At 39.7% G+C, this 18,147-nt stretch overlaps 1 protein-coding gene across 3 annotated transcripts in view; it reads right to left on the bottom strand.

The window, feature by feature from the left end:
• Window positions 1–18,147, bottom strand: part of LOC115136960 (contactin-4-like) — a 165,910-nt gene that overhangs the window by 22,289 nt on the left and 125,474 nt on the right. For all 3 annotated transcript variants that reach the window (XM_029672915.2, XM_029672896.2, XM_029672906.2), the window contains exon 12: window positions 7,558–7,685. In XM_029672915.2, the coding sequence (XP_029528775.1) occupies window positions 7,558–7,685 (128 nt within the window). The remainder of the gene's footprint in view (window positions 1–7,557; window positions 7,686–18,147) is intronic.

Raw genomic sequence — 18,147 nt, forward strand, 5'->3', positions numbered from 1 at the left:
CCATTCTTACTAATCTGCTAGAGAACCAGTTTGTATTTAACTGAATCCTTTAGTGAGAGGTCCAATGCTTTAATATTTTATCATTTCTGCCCGAGAATTCATATTCATTATATAAATAGGCCCGTTTAATTTTGTCTGGCTGCCGTTCCAAATAAAGTGGAATATTGAGAACTATTCTTTCTTTACGCCTATTCAACATTGTTCACACCCTCTTAAGCCTTATCCCCACCCCACCCAAACACATAAATGCATGTGAGTCGACATGGCATTGTACTCCAGAAAGTAGTCTGTCTACTTAAACTTTTTCCGAGCGAGCTTTGTCAGTAGCACCAGCTAAATTCAGGGCAGCAATGTTTCTGAGAGGTCTAGCAATGCTTTTGCAGTTGTCTATAGCTATACAGTGCCATCGGAAAGTATTCAGACCCCTTGACTTTTTCCACATTCTATTACGTTACAGCCTTATTATAAAATTGATTAAATAAAATACAAATCCTCATCAATCTAAACACAAAAACCAATAATGAACAAGCGAAAACCGTTTTTATGAAATTTTTGCAAATGTATTAAAAATAAAAAACAGATACCTTTAGACCCTTTGCTATATGACTTGAACTTAAGCTCAGGTGCATCCTGTTTCCATTGATCATCCTTAGGATGTTTCTACAACTTGATTGGAGCCCACCTGTGGTAAATTCAATTGATTGGACATGATTTGGAGAGGCACACACCTGTCTATATTAGGTCCCACAGTTGACAGTGCATGTCATAGCACAAACCAAGCCATGAGGTCGAAGGAATTGTCCGTAGAGCTCCGAGACAGGCTTGTGTCGAGGCACAGATCTGGGGAAGGGTACCAAAAAATGTCTGCAGCATTGAAGGTCCCCAAGAACACAGTGGCCTCCATCATTCTTAAATGGAAGAAGTTTGGCACCACCAAGACTCTTCCTAGAGCTGGCCGCCCGGCCAAACTGAGCAATCGGGGGTCTGAATACTTTCCGAAGGCACTGTATCTTTCCAGAAATTGGCAGTAGCAAAGATTCTCTCTATAGACAGAAGACTGTGACATGACAGACCAATCAGGACTCATCGTTTGACATGTCCAACCACTCTATTATCTCTGCCAGTCATGACTAACTAGGATGGACCCAGTCTTCAACCTATAATGGCTCAGTGCTTTCTTTTTGGCTAAACTGGGCGATAATTTAACATACAGGTAGCTGGCCCCGCCACAGACGGCTATATCATTCTGCTAATACAGGACTAGAAAAGCCCAGTGCACTATTTCTGTGAAAAAATAATGTACATTTTTTGGCGGAAGGGATATTCTGCAGCACCCTCAGCACCCCTAATTCCCATGGCTATGATTCAACCTGTTCAGGAGTAAAAATGTGCTTAAGAAGTCACATAATAGGTGAATAATGTGCAATAATAGTGTTTAACATGATTTTTGAATGACTACCTCATCTCTGAAGCCCACACATAAAATTATCTGTAAGGTCCCTCAGTTGAGCAGTGCATTTCAAACACAGATTCAACCACAAAGACCAGGGAGGTTTTCCAATGCCTCGCAAATAAGGGCACCTGTTGGCAAAACAAATATATAGAATATCCCTTTGAGCATGGTGAAGTTATTAATTACACTTTGGATGATGTATCAGTACACCCAGTCACTACAAAGATACAGGCGTCCTTCCTAACTCAGTTGCCGGAGAGAAAGGAAACTGCTCAGGGATTTCACCGTGAGGCCAATGGTGACTTCAAAACAGTTAGATAATGACTGTGAAAGGAGAAACTGAGGATGGACCAAAAACAACCCAATTGACATTACAGAACAAAAATATTCCAAAACATGCATCCTGTTTGCAACAAGGCACTATAGTAATACTGCAAAAAGTTTTTGTCCTGAATACAAAGCGAAAATCCAATTTAAACACATTACTGAGTACCACTCTCCATATTTTCAAGCATAGTGGTGGCTGCATCATTTTATGGGTATGCTTTTAATCGTTAAGAACTGGGGAGTATTTCAGGATTAAAAAAAAACAAATAGAATGGAACTACGCACATGCAAAATCTCAGAGAAAAACCTGGTTCAGTCTGCTTTCCACCAGACAATGGGAGATTAATTCACCTTTCAGCTGGACAATAACATAAAACACAAGGCCAAATATGCACTGGAGTTGTTTACCAAGAGGACAGTGAATATTCCTGAGTGGCCGAGTTACAGTTTTGACTTAAATCTACTAGAAAATCTATGGCAAGACTTGAAAATGGTTGTCTAGCAATGATCAATAACCAATTTGACAGAGCTTGAAGAATTTTGAAAAGAATAACGGGGAAATGTTGCACAATCCAGGTGTGCAAAGCTCTTAGAGACTTACACAGAAAGACTCACAGCTGTAATCGCTGCCAAAGGTACTTCTACAAAGTATTGACTCAGGGGTGTGAATACTTATGGAAATGAGATATTTCTGTATTTCATTTTCAATAAATTAGCAAACATTTCTAAAAACATTTTTTCACTTTGTCATTATTGGATATTGTGTGTCGATGGGTGAGATTTTTTAAAAATATTTCATCCGTTTTGAATTCAGGCTGAATTCTGGATGAATTCAGGCTGCAACAACATGTGGAATAAGTCCAGGAATACTTTCTGAAGGCACTGTAAGCTTTTTGTAACATTTGCCATTCATTTTCCTTTGGCTTCAATAAATCAGCAATCATCTCTGTATGAGTCTTATGTGTAACAGTGTGATTTAACGGTAAAAATGTCTACACTTTTAATGTGGCGTGAACAAAACCAGTCATGATGTTTTCATCTGATTGTCAAACAAATCACTTCAAAAAAGGCTGCGTATATTTGTCCACTGCAAAATAATTCCAGCATCCAAACAATGAACTGTGCACACGCCATTTGATGAATGGAAAGAGACATCTGTTACAAAACACCAAAAAATCATGTTTGGCGATTGTCCTTAGGCCAGCACTCTTGTAGCCGGAATTATTTGAGTGTCCCGGGAGGTCATCACCAGTTACCACAGCCACAATTATTAATCATAATTATTTTATTTTTTCAGTTAAGAACAAATTCTTATTTTCAATGACAGCCTAGGAACAGTGGGTTAACTGCCTGTTCAGGGGCAGAATAACAGCTCGGGGATTTGAACTTGCAACCTCTCGGTTACTAGTCCAACACTCCAGCCACTAGGCTACCCTGCCGCCTCGGCAGGCTAAAACCAGGCTGTATCTACAATGTATCTTCTTAAAATCTGATTTCATACCTACACCTTAACCCTAACATTAACCACACTGCTAACCTTATGCCTAACCCTAACCTTAAATTAAGAATAGAAAAGCACATTTTTGTTTTCATACATTTTTATGATATAGCCAATGACTTTGTCTTTGTGGCTATGGTAACTAATGACATGGGATAACATAAACACAAAAAATACATGTTAGAAGTGGTGTTCGTTTAATTTGGAATAAGCTTTTCTTTTCATATTTACAACTGTATAGTAGCAGTACACAATTGCATTTTAAACAAATAGGAGAATGGTTAAATTAGCATTATTTAGAAACCCCCCCCAAAGATTGACTTTTGTTGCGTTTAGTGGGGCTCATCTTTCATTCAGGGGGGTGTAGCCCCGCTGGCCGCCCTGTAATTCGCATCTGCCTGAAAGAGCATAGAATAAATTGTTCAGACAATGTATCTTTCGTCCTGCACCTATGAAAAATCACACCACTGGAAGTGACAAAGGCAATGACCACTGCCACCTCTCTGAATTTAGTTTGATACTTTTGTGATAACCTGCTGATCCAAGGAATCCTTTTTAAAGCATGTATGTCACAACCAAGGACCCTCAAATGTAATTGGAAAGGTGACACGATGACAACTCGCAATAGAAAATCACATTATTGAAAAAGAAAATGAATTGCCATCTCAGACATCAATAAAGGAGTGAACTCAACATTGAGTTAAAGAGTTTTGAGGCCATTGACCAGCTGTAATTACTAATTGCAATATTCAGTTTCCACCGCAATCAACATTCCGAGAGTCCATTTCCTAATCAAGACTGATTACACTGGTTAATATCCCCTCAGTGTTGAACTAATGGGGACATTAACAGGGTTCATCTGTTGTGACTGCTCCTCTGCTGTTGTCTAGGTGGTTTATTCACATCCACAGTAAATAAATGCATTGTGACAGGTATTTTTCAGTATTCATACAGCCACAGTCAATTTGAATAAACTGCTGTCATCTCCCATAAGGGCTGCTCTCATTGCGGAAATATCCTCCAACTAAACAGGTTTCCAATTCTCAAAGAAATAGTGCATGTAAATTTCCCTGTCCCATTTTCCCTACAGTATTGATTGTGACAGAGAGGCACAAGATCATATATGAGAACATTTGTACATCAGCCCAAGAATGCAGCCATCACATAATGATGGAAAGTAAACTGTTAAGGGAGAATGTCAAATAAAGCTCATATATTGCCTTTCACGTGAATAATGAGAGAATAACAGCCGGGCATATTTACACAGTATATAGACACACAAGCATATTTCTTTAGAGCCAGATTGGGAAATCATAGATGGGCCATCAACCTGAACCCAGAGTGACGTTTACAAGCTTTCAGAACAGTGAGCTGTTGGGGGGGGATTAAAATGGCTATATTTTGTGTAAGAAATAACATTCAATTCATTATGTTAAATAGAGTGTAATGCTGTAAATTTAACAGCAATTAACTGTACATAGCCATATATCTAGGTGAAAATACTGATATATGTTTCAATTTCTTCACTCAATTATAGCGGGGTCATTGCAGTTGTCTGTGGTAGCAGATGACTCTGGAGATAAAATGAGAGGGGCAGGCAGTGGATGAGGGTTTGTTGTAAGGCATCAGCAGAAAGCTGTCTGTGGCAAGGTGCACTCTAAGCTCTCGCTCCACATCCTTGACTGCTGACTTTCTAGCATTTATAATATATGAAATGTATGTTTTATTATTAATCGTGATAAGGAAACATGGCCTGACAGTGATTTACAGAAGACACAGCTGGTGTGGAAGAAATTACTTTAGGCTGGATCTGAGCATTCATTACCTTATGTACCCCGATGTTAGTGAACAGGCTGTAACATGCATAATCTGCAGGTACTATCAGGACACCTCATGCAGTTACAATCAATCATTAAATAATTGCAGATTTGAGATTCGTTAGGGGCCACAATAAGCTATCCACCAGTGTTTCTATGGCAACCGCTTTGCAACGCTAAAACGCAAGGGAATTCCAAAAGGTATTTCAACAGAGGACCTTACTGTTTACTCTGCATTTCAAAGGGCTTTGGAGATCTCTAAGTTGTAGAGGGAAGAAAATTAAATGGATTGAACCCTTGAACAAACATGACAGAGTACTCCACGGCAGCGGCTTTGTCTTCAATGCTCTGTGAAACCCAGCATTAAACTTTAAAGGGAGAAAAAACATATAGCATTTCTCATCGCACTGCTTTAAAAACTTCTCTGTATTGCTTTATCAATTGAGACATGATCAAATCGCATCCCTTAGTGTCTTCAATAGCGCAATTCACCATCAGAAATATACCGGGCTGAGGTCAAGGGGTGGGAAAGTGTTATAAGGTAAGTTTTCACTGAATACTGAGTCAAGGGTTGTCGCGTTCGATTTTCACTCAGACCGTCTGATTTCTGCCATTGCGTCACGGTCAAATGTTTAAATAACCCCCAATGTTCAATCTCGAATAAGAAGAAACATTATGCATTTGAAAAGAGAAGGGGTGCTGGCAAATTGCCCAGTTTTGCCAGTTTAAATGGTGCCAACTCTACTTTCCAATTCCAACTTAAAATATAGCCGCAAGCAGCCATCCAACAGCGCCACCATGTGGCCAAACAGAACCATACCCTACAGGTTAGCTAGACTCACATCCCTGGGCATGTGGGCCACATTTCATCACTCTGACTCAAACAGATCAAGAGAAATAAATATGTGCCCATATTGTGGTTGCATTTGTTGAGTCTTGACAGTGTTTTGAACATGTGTATCAAGTGTGTTCCAATACTAATATCTATGCCAGATATTTCTGTATTTATGTGCCAGACCACACCCATGTGAGAGTTTATTGGTCAGTATTGGGCATGTTGTTTGAGCTACTAGCCTGGAAAATAAGAGACTTTGGTCCATAGATGCCACATATACCGTTTTGTGTGGACTAGTCATTCGGTGCCAGAGGAGTAGCGTTTTAAGTATTTTTAGAACAATTCTAAATGGCGGAATATCCATCATGGTAGACCTTATGGGTCCTCCTGGCAAAATGTTTCCTTGAAAGGAGATTGACCTCTGTACCAAATTTCAGGATTCTAGGTCTGAAGGGGTGAGAGGCATGACTTTTCATCTTTTCAAGTTTTCATCTTCAATTGCTTGTTATAGTGCCCCCATGTGGCCAATTGACATGCCATTACTTGAGAGGCTGTGGCCCTTGGCCCTTTATCTTTTTTGGTTAAGTCTCAACCTTGTAAGTTTTAGAATTTCACAGGAATTTGCATGTGAAGATTCCCTTTTGGAATAATAATAAGAACACCAACAAATACAAAAGGGTTTCACCCAGCTTTGCTGCTTGAACCCCTAATAAATACAATGACACAGAAAAACTGATCTACAGTATAATAATGAGACAATCATTAACACTCATCTCATTCCAACAATCAATTGTAATATTCATGTACAATAAGATCAATATCAGACACTTTGGAATGTGAATCAAAGATCTAACTGACAACTTTTTATCCCTGGGGACAGACATGTGGGATGAGGGATCAATAGCTCAGGCAAAACACACCACCTACAAAGAAAGTAATTATAGGGGGAAAAAATCATATCACAACACAACTGGACCAGACCTGACCTCTGAAAACATAGGTCATGTTAGGGTTAAAGTTAATGCAAAAAAAGGGGAGAGGGAATCACCAACACTCCAAGCGATGAAAAACCTGGTGAGAATATCACCCCCCCTCACAGCAGCAGGACAGAAAAAAACAGCAGCATGCACAAAACAAAGCCACCCAATACACAGCACCTTACACCCGCCTCCCATTCATATTTAATGAAGTATAATAAGTCACAGCAACAGAGCAGAAACACGACCCTCAGTCCCACGGGTTGACTCAGATTATCTCAAAAACACTACTCCCCTTCTCATCTCTTCTACGTTTATACTGTACCAATAATCGGGTTGGTCTGGAGGTCTAGAGACAGTGCTGAACATTCACTACAGCACATAGTGAGGGCAACAGTGCAGTGAGGGCAACAGTGCAACCTCCAACTCTGTTTCTTAATGAGCGCTAAGTGCAAGAACCCATTGATACTGTCACTTATGTGTAGGGGAGAAAGGCTTAGGGACTGTAGTAATCTCAAAACCCAGAACCAAATCTCCTGTGAAGAGTCTGTCACAAGATAAATGCACAAGTTGTATCCTATGAGAAATCACAACCCAATTTAAAGACTTAATAATCCCATACAGTATAAGACAATGACAAATAGGCTTACCTTTGACCATGAGAGTACCGGAGCTGCTTGCCACTCCAAACTGGTTTCGTGCCACACATGTGTAAAGACCTGCATCTGGTTTGGTTGCATTCTGTATCCGGAGGTTTCCGTTGTCCAGAATGGAAACTCTGCAGGCAGAAAAAGTAGAAAGATTGTGTTACAGACACTAACATTGCATGACCACATTACTTTCCCACTTTTTTTTTTTTTTTTTGCAGTCTGTGAATTTCAATTGTCAATTTAAAGGTTAACTTTTTGCATTGTTCATCATCATTAAGCATGGGCGTTCCCCAGAGAGAAAGGCAATCAGTCTAGCAGTTGCAATGTCTTCAGAAAATGGAAAACATAAATGTCTATATCATGCATTGATTGGAATTAACATAATTTAATTACATAACTTAATTGAGATTAAATGTAATATTTGATTATATACTGTATTTGATCATATAAACTTCCTCTCTACTTTTGTCCTTGTATGTATACGTGCCACTCAAATAAATTGAATATGACACTTAAAATGTAACTATTGTGACTGGGAATGTTTAGAAACATTTCTAATAATGCTGTGTTCTTTTATATGTGATAAAATGTGACAAGGTGGTCAAATGGCTAATTCATGACTTCATATGACCACAAGAAATCTGGGACCAAGACAACAGTCACTTCATCTCTGCATGGCCTTTACACAATGGCCACTGGTACTACAAAAGGTCAATGATCCTTAACCAAACTCGACATGTTCCTAAATAACAAACAACAAATTGAAATAGTTGACCTTAAAAGCAGGGCAGTGTGGGAAAATGGGAAGACCAATTCATTAAACCGTGGTGGATTCTAATTATCTGAAACTCCGTGCAAACTGTAAATATGAAAAAAAAAGCCCCCGGCCCTTTTGTAAAGCAGACAAGAAAAATAGAGCTCTGTCTTTGCACTGCACTTTCCCCAGTGATCTGCTGTGTAATGTAAGGGACAGTGTAAAGAAAACTGTCATCTACAGCTCTGTGTGTTAGCAGGTCATTTATTGCAACTCTGGAAATTTCTCGGTTAGTGAAGCCACTTATCTAAGATGTTCTGATTGGATGAGGTGAAATAAGCTTTTAATTTGTGTTGATAAAAACAGAGATGGTAAACACTACACTCAAATGAAGGTTGCACCAGTTGAACGTAAAAAGATTAGGGCAAGAAACATGAAAAAACCCTGTTTTGAAATTACATATACTTATCTTAATGACTGAATGTGTTTGTGATGTACTCTGGCGACCTTACCTGACAAAACACTTTAAATGACCAATTTCCTGTCAATTTACTACAATCAAGCGAGAGAATCACTACCTGGTCTTTATCGGACTATTGGAAAGGAGGAGAAAGAAACAGACGAGAGTTAAACAAGTACTGCAGCGGTCACAGAACTAACTACCATACTGCAAATGGTATTAGATGCACCTCATTGTTCAGCTGAAAGAACTGAACAATGAAGTTGCAAAAAAATTGAACTTATTTGCTGGTGTTGGGAGATGTCCTGATCATTGGATAGTTGTGTCAAGAAAAATAAATATTATAGAAATGCACATTGACATTGGTATAGTTCTGGGAAACAAGGAGCATTTTTGTAAATCCAGCCAGGGCTCTATTTTCAGCTGGTGTTAAGGTGGTGCCCAGACAATCCTGTTTTTTAAACATAATTTTTGTCCAGCTTCTGTGAAAAGTTAGGACTCATTAGGCCTATGTGCGATGCCCATTGAATGAGGCGACAGGTAGCATAGTGGTTAGAGCGTTGAGCCAGTATCCGAAAGTTTGGTGGATTGAATCTCTGAGCTGACAAGGTAAAAATCTGTTGTTCTTCCCCTGAACAAGGCAGTTAACCCACTGTTCCTAGGCTGTCATTGTAAATAAGAATTTGTTCTTAACTTCTTTGGGACTGGGAGTAAACTGCCTGCTACTCAGGCCTAAAAGCAAGAATATGCATATAATTAGTAGATTTGGGTAGAAAACACTCAGAAGTTTCTAAAACTATTTGAATGATGTCTGTGAGTATAACAGAACTCATATGGCAAAAACCGGAGAAAAAAATCTAACCAGGAAGGGGGAAATTTGAGGTTTGTAGTTTTTCAAGTCATTGCCTATCGAATATACAGTGCCTATGGGGTCAAATTGCACTTACTAAGGCTTCCACTAGATGTCAACAGTCTTTAGAACCTTGTTTGAGGCTTCTACTATGAAGGGGGAGAGAAAGAGAGCTGTTTCAACCAGATGTCTGGCATGAGCTGATCACGCGTGCGCACGTAAGAGCGACCTGCGTTCCATTGCATTTCTAAAGACAAAGGAATTCTCCGGTTGGAACATTATTGAAGATTTATGTTAAAAACATCCTAAAGATTGATTCTATAACATCGTTTGACATGTTTCTACGAACTGTAACAGAACTTTTTGACTAATCGGCTGGACCTAGTGCTCGCGCCTCATGAGTTTGGATTACTGGGCTAAACACGCAAACAAAAATGAGGTATTTGGACATAAATGATGGACTTTATTGAACAAAACAAACATTTATGGTGGAACTGGGATTCCAGGGAGTGCATTCTGATGAAGATCATCAAAGGTAAGTGAATATTTATAATGCTATTTCTGACTTCTGTTGACTCCACAACATGGCGGGTATCTGTATGGCTTGTTTTTGTGTCGGAGCGCTGTACTCAGATTATTGCATGGTGTGCTTTTTCCGTAAAGTTTTTTTGAAATCTGACACAGCGGTTGCATTAAGGAGATGTGGATCTAAAATTCCATGCATTACACTTCTATCTTTTAGCAATGTTTATTATGAGTATTTCTGTAAATTGATGTGGCTCTCTGCAAAATCACCAGATGTTTTGGAACTACTGAACATAACGCGCCGATGTAAACTGAGATTTCTGGATATAAATATGAACTTTATCGAACAAATCATACATGTAGTGTGTAACATGAAGTCCAATGAGTGTCATCTGATGAAGATCCTCAAAGGTTAGTGATTCATTTTATCTCTATTTCTGCTTTTTGTGACTCCTCTCTTTGGCTGGAAAATTGACTGTGCTGACCTAACATCGTTTGGTGTGCTTTCGTCGTAAAGCCTTTTTGAAATCCGAATTTGGCGCCCTGCAATTTCACTGGCTGTTGGAGAGGTGGGATGCCTATCGTATCCCAGAGAGGTTAACTGACTTACCTAGTTAAATACAAAAAATTAAAGGTGTCAGTGACTGTAGGAAGTTTGTTAACCTCTTGAAGCTAGGGGGCACTATTTTTATGTTTGGAAAAATTACGTTCCCAAAGTAAACGGCCTATTTCTCAGGACCAGATGCTAGAATATGCATATAATTGACAGATTAGGATAGAAAACACTCTAAAGTTTCCAAAACTGTCAAAATACTGTCTGTGAGTATTACAGAACTGATATTGCAGGCGAAACCTGAGAAAAATCAAACCAGGAAGTGGCTTCTATTTTGAAAGCTCTGTGTTCCATAGCCTGCCTTCCCTCCATTTAAAGGGATATCAACCAGATGTCTTTTCCTATCGCTTCCTCAAGGTGTCAACAGTTTTTAGACACAGTTTCAGGAATTTTACTTTGAAAAATGAGCGAGAAAGATAACATCGCGTCAGGTTTGTTTTGCTCGCGCAACAGAGTTTGGGCAGCCGTAGCCTCTCCCTCTCCTACTGATAAAGACAGTTGCGGTTGATATATTATCGATTATATATTTTAAAAACAACCTGAGGATTGATTATAAAAAACGTTTGACATGTTTCTGTGGACATTACAGATATTATTTGGAATTTGTCTGTGTTGTCGTGACCGCTCTTTCCTGTGCATTTCTGAACATAACGCGCCAAACAAATGGAGGTATTTTGGATATAAAAATAATCTTTATGGAACAAAAGGAACATTTATTGTGTAACTGGGAGTCTCGTGAGTGAAAACATCTGAGGATTCCTTTGATTGATTTTCTGATTTTTCTGACCAAGCTACTTGATGCTAAGTGTGCATAATGTTTTGTCGAGCGATCGATAAACTTACACAAACGCTTGGATGGCTTTGGCTGTAAAGCATATTTTCAAAATCTGAGACGATAGGAGGATTAACAAAAGGCTAAGCTGTGTTTTGCAAAATTGCACTTGTGATTTCATGAATATAAATATTTTTAGTAATATTATTTGAATGTGGCGCTATGCAATTCAGCGGTTATATGCACTTTGCATTATGCTCATGGAATGAGAGATGCGATTTATGATGTCATGCTTCTGACTGTATCCTATTTATAAATAGTGTTGTTGGTTTAAAAAACAGTTTGTTTTTCGTTTAATTTAATTTAAAAATAAACTTATAAGGAAGATTCACCGTCCATGGGTTAACCTCTTAAGTCGACCCTCTACTTTTTCTAACATTCTGTTAAAAATCGCGCAACATTTCAGCGCCCTGCTACTCATGCCAGGAATATAGTATATGCATATGATTAGTATGTGTGGATAGAAAACACTCAGACGTTTATAAAACTGGTTAAATCATGGCTGTGACTATAACAGAACGTGCGTTTCATCGAAAAGTGCAGGAAAATCTGATCATCTGATCACTGAAAATGGAAAAATGGAAAAATATATCCATGCGCCACTTCAACCAATTGATAAAGGTGACCCACATTTAATGGGGCCGAGCTTGCAATACCTACAGCTTCCACACGATGTCAACAGTCTTGTCATTTGCCTACCTTTTGTTTCTTGGGTCAAAAAGACGCAAGGCATTGCCTTTCTTCCGGTCTCCGACTGGATATTTTGGTTGAGATTTACCCGGACATTATTTCCAGACGTATAGCTATAGAATTTACATCGCCTCGTGATCAATTTGATCGCTTATTAACGTTTACTAATACCTAAAGTTGCATTACAAAAGTATTTCGAAGTGTTTTGTGAAAGTTTATCATCGACTTTTTTAATTTTAAAAAATGACGTTGCGTTATAAAACAATGTTTTTTTCCTTGATTACAGTCTTCATAGATTGATATCTAGGCTATATATGGACCGATTTAAACGAAAAAAGACCCAATAGTGATGTTTATGGGACATCTAGGAGTGCCAACAAAGAAGATGGTCAAAGGTAATGAATGTTTTATATTTTATTGGTGCGTTTAGTGTAGCGCCGACTATGCTAATTATTTTGTTTACGTCCCCTGCGGGTCTTTTGGGGTGTTACATGCTATCAGATAATAGCTTCTCATGCTTTCGCCGAAAATCATTTTAAAAATCTGACTTGTTGCCTGGATTCACAACGAGTGTAGCTTTAATTCACTACCCTGCATGTGTATTTTAATGAACGTTTGAGTTTTAACTAGTACTATTAGCATTTAGCGTAGCGCATTTGCATTTCCAGATGTCTAGATGGGACGCCTGCGTTTCAGGTAGGAGCAAGAGGTTAATGGTGAAAATGAACATGGCTCGAATGCAATTCAATTTCATCTGATCGTTCTGGAAAAGTCTGAATATGATCTGTAAGATGTTTCCATTATGTTTATAAAACATTACATTTGCGAGCAGTATAACGGTGAGTGGATATTCCCCCTTTGCCTTTATATTGGATCTTTGACTTTCTGAGGTCATTAAAGATCCCATGGCACTTATCGTAAGAGTAGGGGTGTTAACCCTGGTGTCCTGGCTAAATTCCCAATCTGGCCCTCAAACCATCACGGTCACCTAATAATCCCCAGTTTACAATTGGCTCATTCATCCCCCCTCCTCTCCCCTGTAACTATTCCCCAGGTCGTTGCTGCAAATGAGAACAGGTTCTCAGTCAACTTACCTGGTAAAATAACGGATAAATAAAATACATTTTCCCAGCTCCTGTGAAAGGTTTGCATGTGCGTAAAACTCTCCATAGTCTAAATGGCCTAGTCTGTATTATATGTCCACGAGGAGCAATTATTGTGCCTGTAACTGTATTTAGCCATAGCCTATTTAAAGCAAGTTGTTGTTTAGTTTTTATTACAATTTGATTAGAATTATACACTGTCTTTTTAGGTCTTATCAATAGCCTAGTGAATTTAATCTTGCTTATTGACTACGTTTGACATGTCTATGTCCAGACTGCAATTTACCTTCCTCAATTTACAGTATGTCTAGCCACTATATCAGTGCGAAAGCTGTAGCTTACGTTTAACAGCTTATTTCCATATTGAAGCAATGCAATTAGAACAATGTGGATTGCAAACATGTTCATTTAGCATATATGGGGCAGGCTATCTAATGAAATAGGCTATAATGGACTAACATTCAAATTGGAGTTGATGACAATGCAACACATAAAAGACCATAAATACACAACTTGAAGTAACCACATATTTAGCCATGGAGCACGTTCTGATTGGCCAGTGAGAGGCCAAGCCTTGACACTCCCACAACTTGTTAATTCATCAAAACCCAGCCCTTTCACGCCACCGCCAGCTACTAAGCCCTTAATTCCGGGTTGTGAAAATAGCTCAAATATTTCTGACACACCCCTGAAACTATAACGCTATCGCTAAGATTTACCATTGCGTTAGGTTTGTTAAAGTATAACCCCCAGACTGTGAACAAATAGGGCAACAACACATTGTTTTAACTAGATCAAGCTCTGACCTGATTTAAGACTACCTCTCTGAGCACATGCCTCATATAACTCAATACCTGCATTTGTGTGCTTGACTCTGTATATTTCCACAATTCCCTTATACCCCGGGACAAAAGGACAATCATGTGACTGGTGCATCCTCTGAGAAAAGCTCCACAGAAAGAATACAAATGGGGAGAGTGAACAGACATAATGCATCCTACTATGCCTTTCTTGCTGTAATTACAGAACTGGGAAAGGCTTTATTAGTAGACTTAGACGTTAGCTTTGAAGCTGGTGTTAGAGGAGCTGAGGTAAACTACAAGTCAACTAAGTGAAGTAAATGTCTTCCAGTTCTACTCCTCCTCTCCCTACTTAAGAAACCTTTGGACAACATGTCTGTCTGATCTTCCCACTGTCTCAGGAGAGCTTCCTTTCCTGCTGCTGTGGAGGACGTATCAATAATTCACAGGTGAGAAGTGCCACTCTTTTCATCTCAGCCTCACACAAAGTTAACGGCTGCCGCTGTAAACCCCTCCGAAGAGGAGACGTTTATCTCTAACAAGAGGCGAAAAGCCCAAACACACTACTCATGTAATCATACAAAATACAAACAAAAAAAATGTATTGGAGAAGATCAAGTAACAGGCAAAGAGACTGGACAGTGTTAATCTTCTATGTCCTCCAAGATGAAAGGGATTCAAAAATAACATTAGTCTCAGAGAATCCATTGCTCGTACTGTGAAGTGCATATTGGAAACTGTAATTATGGTCCAAAGTAAAAACCTTTCCTCCCAATATATTTTCTGACATTCTTTTTGAAACATCACCATTATATATAAGACTATATTACAGTACATGAGACCCAAGCATTCAGTTTACAGTACATGCAAAACAAGCTGTCAGTTTTGGTTGTCTTTACTACCTCATAATTGAAGGACACTACATTGGCCTGTGATTTACACAAACAACACAGTGATGTGGACAATTTTATTGTATGTAGAGTTAATTAAATGGCACAGATGTATTGTGAAAGGAAGTGCTAGAATGTGAGAGTGTGTTGGATGAGTTCATGACAAAACCAGGGACCAGAAATGATTTGAAATGATAGTGGCAGCACTACACTGAAATGTCGAGAGTACTGCATTTCATGTTGGATTTGATGCATGCAAACAGCTATAATTGCTGATGCTATCTATACTGAACAGAAATATATACGTAACATGTAAAGTGTTGGTCCCATGTTTCATGAACTGAAATAAAAGATCCCAGAAATGTTCCATTCACACAAAAAGCATATTTCTATCTAATTTTGTGCACAAATTTGTCCCTGTTAGTGAGCATTTCTCCCCTGACAGGGGCGGTAATATCAAGAAACTGATTAAACAGCATGATCATTACGCAAGTGCATCTTGTGCTGTGGACAATAAAAGGCCACTCTTAAAATGTGTAGTTTTGCCACAGAGTTCTCAATCTTTGAAGGAGCGTGCAATTCATATGCTGACTGCAAGCATGTTCACCAGGGCTGTGGTGTTAATTTCTCTACCATTAACTGCCTCCAATGTTGTTTTAGAAAATTAGGCAGTAGGTCCAACCGGCCTCACAACCGCAGTCCACGTGTAACCACACCAGCCCAGGAACTTCACATCCGGCTTCTTCACCTGTGGGATCATCTGAGACCAGCTACTCGGACAGCTGATGAAACTGTGGGTTTGCAAAAACCGAATAATTTCTGCACAAACTGTCAGAAACCGTCTCAGAGAAGTTCATCTGCGTGCTCGTCATCCTCACCAGGGTTTTGACCTGACTGCAGTTTGGCGTCATAACTTACTTCACTGGGCAAATGCTCACTTTCGACGGCCACTGGTACGCTGGAGAAGTTTGCTCTTCACGGATGAATCCCGGTTTCAACTGTACCGGGCAGATGGCGTCATATGGGCAAGCGGTTTGCTGATGTTCTGAACAGAGAGCTCCATGGTTGGGGTGGGGTTATGGTATGGTCTGGCATAAGCTACGGACAATGAAAACAATTGCAATTTATCTATGGCAATTTAAATGCACAGGGATACCGTGACGAGATCCTGAGGCCCATTGTTGTGCCATTCATCCGCCACCATCACCTCAAGTTTCAGCATGATAATGCACGCAAGGATCTGTCGCAAGGATCTGTACACAATTCCTGGAATCTGAAAATATCCCAGTTCTTCCATGGCCTGCATACTCACCAGACATGTCACCTATTGAGTATGTTTGGGATGCTCTGGATCGACTTGTACGACAGCGTGTTCCAGTTCCCGCCAATATCTATCAACTTCGCACAGCCATTGAAGAGGAGCGGGACAACATACCACAGGCCATACTCAATGGCCTGATCAACTCTATGCAAAGGAGATGTGTCGCACTGCATGACGCAAATGGTGGTCACACCAGATACTGACTGTTCAGTGTATATTGGCATAACATAAATCAAACTATTTACACCAATATCCTAGTACGTGCATATGTGAAGGTAGCATTGGTAGACACCACCATACACAAATACACCCTCTCATCTCAGAGCCCGGTTGGACAGGTGAATGCAGGGTCTTTGTGTGCTCTTCATTAGCCCGGTAAATAAAACAGGACTGTGAAAATAGGGGTTAAGATTCTATCAGAAGAATTACTCAGCCACGAGGCTGTGTGAAAAAAGGCCATCTTACGCTTTCGGTGATTTGACAAAATAATTAACCTTTGCTAAGGTGCGTTACACTCAGTGCATATTGCATCTCTGCACTCGTCTAACACTCATTTCGCCCCATCTGGTTAAGTCCAAACACCACTGGAGCCATGCAATCTCCAAATGCATGCAGCATTCATCCAGCACATGAACAAGTATGTCAGGGTTTCACTCTGTGTGCTACTGTACTGTAGCTGTGTGTGCCCTTTTGTATTAACTTTACACATAAGGATAGGTATGCATTAAAGTATGTTGCTTGTCCTGGTCGACACTGACCTACCTGCAGGTGGTGTTTGTAATTATGATTGTATCAAAGCGTCGGTGGTAGTAACACTGCTCCAGGGTTGAATAGGAAAAGCTCAGATCAGGTGTCTACAGGGGGGAGGCTATGTCACCCTATCCTCTGAACAGGACAAGAGGTTGGACCCAACTTTTGATCTACACTCCTGACTGCTCTAAAGTTCTGAAGTGTAGGGTGTGAAATTCTGGCATCTCAAGATAAACGGAAAGTCTGTCTCTCCCCAGATTCCCCACAGAGCTCCGTGTTTGAGAGGAACGGCCTTGTCAGACACGTAAATCAAGTCAAACTGCACAGATTTGACCCAGCAAAACCAAAGTCGGAGTATATGACGCAGAATGCAGTGTGTGGTTCAACTCAATGGGAAAAGTACAGATAAGTCTATTTTCACAGTACCATCGAGATAAATCCAGAGTGCATACCACTGTTTTTAAAGTTGTCAGCCCCAAGGTTAACAGGCAATTACAGTCTACGATAATATGTGTGGCAATGAGGTGTTTTTTTTTCACTTAGACAACAAACCAATTGCCTGACATTGGTAAAATAGGGACACCTGAGCATTTACCTCTGACAATTCTCCAATAGCACTGTAATTGATATTGATTTTTGCCCTACGTAGGCTTGTGCCAATACCTCTTAGCTTGTCACATGCACTGTTAGTTCTACCAAATTATTCAGGAATTGATGTCGTTATGATAGAAAATGATTTACAGTTATCGGCTGTAAAATGAGGTGCAACAACATACAAATGGCACCTCATCTAACGGTCGGGCTGACACCCCCACAACAGGAGAGAACTCAAATGTCACTCAAACTGCATATTTATGATGACACTGCCATAAGCATTGAATATATCAGAGTTTAGTGTGACTAGAGTGTCTAGACTGTAGTGTGTGACAAATCTACCTAAATGTAACGTTCGTCGTCTTCCTCTGATGAGGAGTAAGAGAGGTCGGACCAATTTGCAGAGTG

Source organism: Oncorhynchus nerka, linkage group LG2 (genome assembly GCF_034236695.1).
Source record: "Oncorhynchus nerka isolate Pitt River linkage group LG2, Oner_Uvic_2.0, whole genome shotgun sequence".
In the NCBI taxonomy this organism is placed as follows: Eukaryota; Metazoa; Chordata; class Actinopteri; order Salmoniformes; family Salmonidae; genus Oncorhynchus; species Oncorhynchus nerka.